The sequence below is a fragment of the Molothrus aeneus genome, chromosome 12 (assembly GCF_037042795.1).
Source record: "Molothrus aeneus isolate 106 chromosome 12, BPBGC_Maene_1.0, whole genome shotgun sequence".
In the NCBI taxonomy this organism is placed as follows: Eukaryota; Metazoa; Chordata; class Aves; order Passeriformes; family Icteridae; genus Molothrus; species Molothrus aeneus.
This window is the reverse complement of record NC_089657.1, coordinates 11,333,854-11,342,041: the sequence shown is the minus strand read 5'-3', so window position 1 is coordinate 11,342,041 and position 8,188 is coordinate 11,333,854. Positions and strand designations below refer to the sequence as shown.

The 8,188-nt window shown below is 44.6% G+C and overlaps 1 protein-coding gene and 1 long non-coding RNA gene across 4 annotated transcripts in view; one reads left to right on the top strand and one right to left on the bottom strand.

The window, feature by feature from the left end:
• Positions 1–992: 992 nt before the first annotated feature.
• On the bottom strand, positions 993–7,609 carry LOC136561898 (uncharacterized). 2 transcript variants are annotated; one of them, XR_010784426.1, is made up of 2 exons: positions 7,419–7,609; positions 993–5,155 (listed from the first exon to the last, which is right to left on the bottom strand). It is a non-coding gene; the product is annotated as an uncharacterized lncRNA (long non-coding RNA). The 2 variants fall into 2 exon arrangements; XR_010784425.1 differs by lacking the exon at positions 7,419–7,609 and adding an exon at positions 7,220–7,317 and having other exon boundaries at positions 1,658–5,155.
• Positions 7,399–8,188, top strand: part of MGLL (monoglyceride lipase) — a 62,304-nt gene continuing 61,514 nt past the window's right edge. Inside the window, exon 1 of one of the 2 annotated variants that reach the window (XM_066558416.1) lies at positions 7,399–7,503. Coding sequence is in view for 1 of the 2 variants with exons in the window: in XM_066558414.1 (XP_066414511.1) it covers positions 7,959–7,968 (10 nt within the window). In the remaining variant the exon portion in view is untranslated. Of the gene's footprint in view, positions 7,969–8,188 lie in introns of both variants that reach the window. The other variant, XM_066558414.1, reaches the window with a different exon arrangement.

Below are 8,188 nucleotides of genomic sequence, written 5' to 3'. Positions count from 1 at the left end.
GGAACAATTATGAACCAGATGCAAACAGTGATGGATACTTAGTACAGAACAGGTCACCTGTGATTTCATGGTACTGGGGCACAACACTGAGCACAACTGGGCCTTAGTTCTGTTGGTCAACTGGTGCCACCACAGTAAAAGAACCCTCCCAGGAGCTAGCAGTGCATTTGGGGTGAGGTTTCTGCAAGACAATAAGATCCTGCCTAACACCTATACCAGGGTGGCAGAGTACCTGTCACAGTTCTTTTGTTGTTCCATAGCACAATGCTTTATTCTTTTCTGCATGTGTATTTCACACTAGGGATATTTTTTATTTTCTCTGGTACTATTTCCACTTTGCAGCAGTGTGAGCAGGAGCAGGATCAGGCCTCCAGTTAAATAACCAATGCAGCTGTTTTGCTGAACCAGCTTCCTGGCTGGGAAATGAATCCAGTCAGCTGTGGATCATAAACCCCAGTAATGGAGATTTCAAAGATTTCATACATTAATTTTTCTTCTTAATATTTGAAGAGTTACTTTTCTTACAAAATCTGTTAGGCAGATGTTAGGAAGTAATTACTGTACATGAATCAGAAGGAGAATGCACATCTTATATTGAACATGAGTGGACTGAGTAAAGAGACTGATGATAGATGAAAAAAACAGCTAAAATGGATCTGAGTGAAATATGCCTGAATTTGCCTGAGGATGATAAGGAGGAAGGAGCACAGGGCCAGGTCCTCTCATGAGCCATGTGTTCATTGTCTTCCCAACACAAGCAGCCACTGCTTTTTTATCACATTGAGAGAAATTGGCCCTGGCTGGACAGGGAGAGTTGCCATCAACACCTAACATCTAATTGCTTTCCAGGCAATTGCATCAGGGTCCAGTGTGCTGGACAGAGCTCAAACATCACAAAACTAAAATGCTCTCAAGTGTCCCAAAGAATCCTTAGATCATGGAGCACATAGATGTGGCTGACAAGACTGATCATACCTGTTAAACTCTGTCTCCATGTACAGATTTATTGTAATTTTTATGTATAAATACAAACAATCTTCAAATGATGGTGTCAGGAGTAATAACACCAGAACAATAGGATAGAAAGCAAAACTGTAGGGAAAATGTTGCCCTGAATAATGCAATTGTCCAGGCTGTGATTTTGTCCAGGCCACAATATCCCATATATTTACAAACCTGGGCAATCTTCAGGGGCTGAAAAAGTTGCTGCTTCCACTGTACACAGTGCTCTGATGGATAGATTTTGAGATGAGTTGGGAGTTAGTAATGGTATAATTGGGTAAGCAAAATCAGGAGCATTAAGAATGGATTCTGCCCTCAGCTTGCCTCCAGTATTGAGCCCTACTTTTCTCTGCACTGGTTTCTCCTATGTAAAATACAGAAATCATTCTTCCTTTCTGAAGTACTTTCAAATCTCAGGTTCAGAGTACTGCATTAGAGTTGAATAAAATATCTCAACAACTGATAATAAAAATACTGTGTGTCTTTTTCCATCACTAGCAGTTAATGCCCTTCAGAGATGGGGTTTCTGTAATTACCTTTATGCCACAATGTGGCTGGAGCAACTGAGGCTATAATCAAGGAAATTATTCACCTGTACTGTGAAAGCTGCCTTAAGATGCTTTTTAGAGACATAAAACAGACCTTCAGATTGTGCTTATTGTCACACATAAAGTCAATTTCATTCAAAATACAAATTTCACATCAGTAACCACAGCCTTCTAAATTCCATCCAGAGTCTATAACCTATAAACACCATAACCAGAAATGTTACAGAGGAAGCCTTTAAAATCACAAACCAGGCAGAATGTTTAATATTTAAAGTCTAATTTACAATATAAAACCTAATTTTGAGAAATGCTATGAAAGCATCAGGGTTGGGTGCATTTTAGAGCAGCATTTGTCACAAAAAAGAGCTTGAACATTTGGGTTGCCAAGGCAGAAACAAACACCACAGACTCTTTTTACCCTTATGGGCATTCATCAAGGTTGTGCAGTGCAGCTGTTGTCTTAGTAAAAGAAAGTATCAGCCCCTGGCTGAAGGAAACAGAAACATAATTATGTTATGATGAGCTGGAAAACGTGCAAAGAAAAATTGGAATGCAAAGCGTGATAAATGATGCTTTGTCAATTGCAAAGCAGCAAGAAAAGCAGGCAGCACAATAACAGCCCTTCTCCAGTCAATGCTTCCAGTTCAGCTACCAAAATAAAGCACCACTGTAAGCATGGCAGGGTAGTGCTGGCTTTTGGCTGTAGCATTTAGCCCTGGTGGGTTTGTAAGAGTGGATTATGCAGTCAACCTTAGGAATAAAAACGAGAAAAGAAATTGTCAGGTACTCCTCAAAACTGAGACCATAATTCCTGCTAGAGAAAATTCATAGTGTCATCTTACTCTGATTTTTATCCGTATTAAAATTCCAAGGTTTGGACCTTCTCCTTCAGGTTCCTTTTGATTTTGTTTTCTGCCCCCAAAACCCTTTCTCTGCCAAGGTGACCAACATTTTATGAACATTACTATGGCCATATACAAGGAAATGCCATTCTGTAAAAACATTCTTTAAGCAGTCTGTGCTCACATTGACAAGGGCAGGATTTCCCTTTCTCCTTACACCACTGAAGTTCATTCTAGGGATGTGTACAAATCCAGAGGGAAAATTGGACTAATTATATACCAGTACAGGAAACTTTTATTTAGACATTGCAAAGATAAAAAGGGACAAATGTCTAAAGAAAACCTCTAGATAAAGGGTAGAATGAATAAAAACAACCCAAACCAACCCAGCTGAGGGTTTTTTGGTGGGGCTGCAATGCCCACATGCAGCCCTTGTCCAGCAGAGCTGAGGCTGTGCCCTCTAGTGCTGGCCACAGAACTGAGCTGAGGCCCCACAGCTGAGCCTGTGCTCTTCCAGACCTCTGAAGAAACCTCTTCATTCCCAAGGCAGAGCTATTCTCAAACCAAAAGGCTGCTAAAATAACTCCATCAACCTCCCTCCTATGGAAAAAAGCTCTAGGGCAGAATTTCCACTCTCATTTTGAATTTCCTGCCTTTGGAAGATGCCTTCCTTTTAATACTAAAAATGTCTCAGAATCTGGTATTAATAATCTTGTGGGGTTTTTAGTAAAAAAAACTCAAACAAAAAACCAAATGAACCACCCAACAATATATACATTGCTTCTGTAATGAAAAACAACCACTTCTCAAATTAGCATCTATGTAGGATAGGTAATCTTCCCTACATCAGTTTAAAAGGCTGAAACTCATATTCAATTACTGTATTTTTAAGGGTGTATTTTTTGCCCTGTCAAATAAGGAGCACAGGCAAGATACTAATCACTCCACTCATACAGCTGCTGTTTGTAAGTCACAGATTTGTGACTTTTCATTACAGTATGATTTGCAAATTTTTATGACCTACAAAAAATTAGGGCTATTTTTACCACTAATTATTTTTATTTACATGGTAAAATTGCTTTATTATTTGACTGTAGTTTACATCTAGGGGTACTAACCCACTTGTAGCCTAATCTAATAGTTTTATTCCTAGTGATTGGGGAAGGTGAGATTACTGAGAGGCAACAAATCAGTGGAAGCCTGCAAACAATTCCTGTGATACTCGTGTATTCCCTGTGCTTACCCTTCAGCCTTTCTCCATTTCACACCAATTTGTGAGGTGGTCCATGAGGCTGTAGAATTCTGCAGAACAATCTTGAGCTACTTATAATTCCTCCTGACATTGTTAAGATTAACCTGATCAATACAATATTTTCCTCTAGTATTTTCTTCCTCAATTTGGTTTGCCTGACACCAAGCTTCTCTTTTTGGCTGCAAGACATTAAAAGAGATATTTTACAGGCAAGTGAGAACAGTTGATCCCAGCCCCGGCTCCTGCCTCATCCCCATACATGTCTTATTCAGGAAAACCAAGAGAAAAGCAAAAGCTGATTACAGAAATAAGTAAAGGTGAATGCCTGGACTCCGTCTAAGGATTAATAATCATAATTTTAAAAACAGCCAAAGAGAAGGGAAAATTCAAATTAATTACTCTAAACTGACAGCTTTAGTGGCATTGGCTTCTTTGATTTTCACTTGATTTCAATTCTTCCTCTTCATGCTTCATTTCCCATCATTTCCCAGATGTTCTATTGCTTGTGCTGTCGCTCTCTCCAGCTGCTCCCTGACTACTGTAACTTCCAGCATTTTTCTGGTTTTGCAGCAGATTCTTCCATAACCACATACTACTAATATATTTTATTATTCTGTCCTCCTCCTCTGATATTTTTTCAACCTTCTTGTCCGCAAAAGTTCACTTTGTGGTCCTGGTGAGCAGAATCCCAAGTGGTTTAGCACACACAGCCTATCAAATCTACTCCTCAAACAAAACCACTGCTTTAAAATTTAGGAACATGGTGCTGTCAACAAGAGCAGAAGGGTCTCATACAGTCTATTTACCTTTGCCAACAGGATAGGATCCATTAAAAATTCATGTTGGGAACAAAAGCCTAATTGCAAAGAAAGTCCTTGTTCCTTGTTCCCTTACCCGCTATCAGAGCTACACACCAGCCTGCTGTGCTCTGTCCCATCATCTTCTCTTCTCTTCTCTTCTCTTCTCTTCTCTTCTCTTCTCTTCTCTTCTCTTCTCTTCTCTTCTCTTCTCTTCTCTTCTCTTCTCTTGCTGTGATATCAAGTTTCATTACATGTATTTACTCTGTCATTCCAGCAATTGATCCTTTCCCTAGAATTTGCTTTGTCTGAAAGTGTACCCCTTTTTCTCTATATTCCTGTGCATACCTTGGGGGTCAATGGAGACACTTAATTAAGCAGGGCTCAGCCTTTAATAAACTAAACATCCTTTCCTACAAGGATTGAGTAATTGCTGAGTTAGTGTAAAGATTCACCAAGCAGGAATTTATTTTTTACTAGAAGTTGATTTAACCTAAACTGTATTTCTGAAACGTATTTCACTCTACCAAGACAAGAGAAGATGTTACAATCTCATAAATATTGCATGCTCAGTCATCCCTTTGATTTCTCACAGGGAGGCAGTATGCAGCAATTGCTCTGCTGAAGCCTGGTGTGTAGTCTGGGTATCAGGTACATGAATTCCCCAGACACAATCCAGTTTTCTCCAGTGGCTTTTCATTCACAGCTTAAACTCTGCAAAATGATAAGACAACAAATCAGCAGTTGCTCCTCATTCATTTTCACATTGCTAACATTGAGATGGGGAAGTGTGTATCACCCATGGGAAGAAACGTCCTCAAATTCCTGGGGTCTTAGGGAAGCTGATGAGAAGGGAAGGAGCTGTTGGTAAATTCGTCATTCCAGTGCTGTGGTGAGGGCCTGGGCCTGCAGAGAGGGCAGGCTGCACCACAGTTATGCTGTCTCCAATGTTAGCTACACTGAGGTTAACAGGGTACCAAGGGAATCATATATCTGGGCTGACCAGGGCAGGCTCTCAAAGTCAGGGTCTCGCCCTTGTGTCCCAACAAAGGTCGTTTTCCTTGAGATGCTATTTTTATCCAGAAGTTTAAAAAGGGATTTTCTCCTCAACTCCCTCCACCCCTGTGTGGCCCTGGGAACTCTGATATTCCCAGCACCACAGCAGGAGAGGAGCCTGTTCCTGGCATCAGATTTCATGGATGGCTGTAGGGAAGCAGTGAAGTGTTCCTGGCAGATAAACCCTGAGTGGGGGAAGAGGCTTCTTTCCTTCTTTCTTTTCTTCTTAATCCAGTTATTATCTGATCTGTATCATTTAAATAATTATATATGTTCTTGCTTCTACCAACTCTGGAGCTGGCTTGTGATAGCTCTTTAATTCCACCCATTCATACTTAGACAGTAACTGGCCTAGAGAATGGTACAGCTCCAGGTACAGCTCCCAGGGCTCTGGCTTAAGAGCCATCTGACCTAAATCTCACTCATTATAAACAAACAGAAATGCTGGTTTTGTTCTTTTTTTTTTTTTCCAAACAACAGCAGTTACAGGAACATGTAATTTTGCTTTTGCCATTTATAACTAACACCCCCCTAGGCATTTAATATAAATGACACTGAAAGATGAGTAAAATAAAATATGGTTTTGATTTCCTTTTTATTTTTATATGGCCCATCTCTGAGGTTTTGCATTGATTGTTATTAGTGTTAGCATGTGTTTCTTTCCTTTCTTCAACCTTTGTTCACAGATTTACACTTGATGAGCATGTTGCTTCACTTCAAAAATAAGGTTAATAGCTGCCTCTTCTTAGAAAGGCTTGAGACCTCTAAGCATATGTAGGCATGTAAAAATGAAAGGAGCTGATGAAATGTAAAAGGCATGAATCTGTGCTCAATCAATGCTAACCACTTAGCAGTATTAAATGACAAAATTCTCTATTGGGATAGCTCCCCTTAAAGCTGGGGAGCTATTTTGGCTTCAGGGAACCTTGCTGTGACAATTTTTATAAGCAAGTATCATATACCACCAAACAGATCTCACATTACAGAGTAGCAGCGCATGTATTGCATATAGTCTATAGTGACATAATGATTTATGTGAGTATAAATCATATGCTATGTTTATAAATGGCCTTTACCCTGAATGAGGCTGCAAAGCTTGGGCACTTCTCTGAGCTAGTATCGGAGCAATCTCCCCGGTATGGCTTCAAAGCCTGAAGAGGTGCACATTAAACGCAAACAGCGAAGTTTGGTATTGGGATCCGAAAGAGCTGTTCGGACCGGGATGCCCAGGAGGCAGCACGGCTCCATCATGTCCTGTCTCTGAAATTCTGCGCGAGCAGCTGCCCCCGGCCCCGGGCTGTCTCCGCTGTTCCCCCGCCCGCGGCTGAGCCGCTCCTGTGCCCGATCCCGGCGCCGGGGCTGCGGGAGCGCTGCGGCCGCACCAGCCCAGCGGGGCGGCGGCGGAGCCGGAGCGGAGCCCCCGCGGGAGGGCAGCGGGCAAGGGGCGGCCGTGCCTCCGCCCGGGGCCACCGCGGGGCTCCCCCGCTGCCCGCCCAGCCCGGCCCAGCCCAGCCGAGGGTGCGGCAGCGCCGCCCGCCCCTCCATCCATCCTTTCATCCATCCATGCATCCATGCATCCTCCAGCCATCCAGCCAGCCAGCCATCCACCCATCCATCCATCCATCCAGCCAGCCATCCATCCAGCCATCCAGCCATCCATCCAGCCAGCCGCCCAGCGCCCTCCCGCCGCTCTCCCTCTCTCCGGGAGCAGCCCGTGCGCACCGTGCGGTGGAGCCACCGCGCTTCGGCTCCGCGGGGCCGCCGCGCCCGGCCGCGGCTGGAGGATGCGTGTGCGGGGCTGGCGACCTGGCATCGCGTCGGTGCTTGGATCCTCCCTCCTCCCTCTCCTCCTCCTCCTCCTCCTCCTCCCCTCCCTCCCGCTCGCCGCCTGGCAGCGCGGGGCTGGGGAAGTTGCGCTTACACGAGAGATGGCTTCGCAGCGGGGATCGCTTTGAGGAAAGGTCTCCCCCTCCCTCGCCTCCCCCCGGCGCCGCGGCCTCCGAACTGTAAGTGGCAGGAAGGAAGTAAAGTTGCAAACAACCTGCCGCGGCAGGAACTTTGTGAGCTGCTCCAGCTGCATGTGCTCAAGGTGCCTTTGATGTACGTGCAGCAGCTTCTGGAAAGTGGACTGCAGCTTTCCCACCCGCCAGCCCTCCCTCTCCCCAACCCTTCCCAGCCTCCCCTCCCACCACCGCCACTTCAGCCCGCACACGCAATTTGTTTGAGAAGAAAAAAAAAAAAGTGATGAACGAGAAGTGGTGAATTACCCAAGCGACTTTCCTCAAAGAGCGAGCGAGCCGGGGAGAGGAGCCGGGGCGAGCCCCGCGCTCGCAGCGCCGGGAGGGACCCGCGGGGCTGCCGGGCTGCGAACGCGGCTCCGCAGCGAGATGCAAAAAGCCTCATCTGCTTGCGTTTGACTTGCGATGCCGGCTCCTCACTAGAATGCAAACCCTTGCACAGGATGAAAACAGGTTTGTGGCACATTCTCTTGGAAATGTTTCGCTCCCCGCCGCCGCCACCTTCCTGTCTGAGATGTCAGAGAAGATCTTAATGATGACACGGTGGCAGATACCTCTGCTGTGTACCCACCAGTGTTCTTTGGAGATGCTCCGCCAGAGATAAATCTTTTATGCAGCTGTCTTTTCATATCTGTAGCGATTGCTGCATAATTTGCTCTTGATTGCAGTTAAA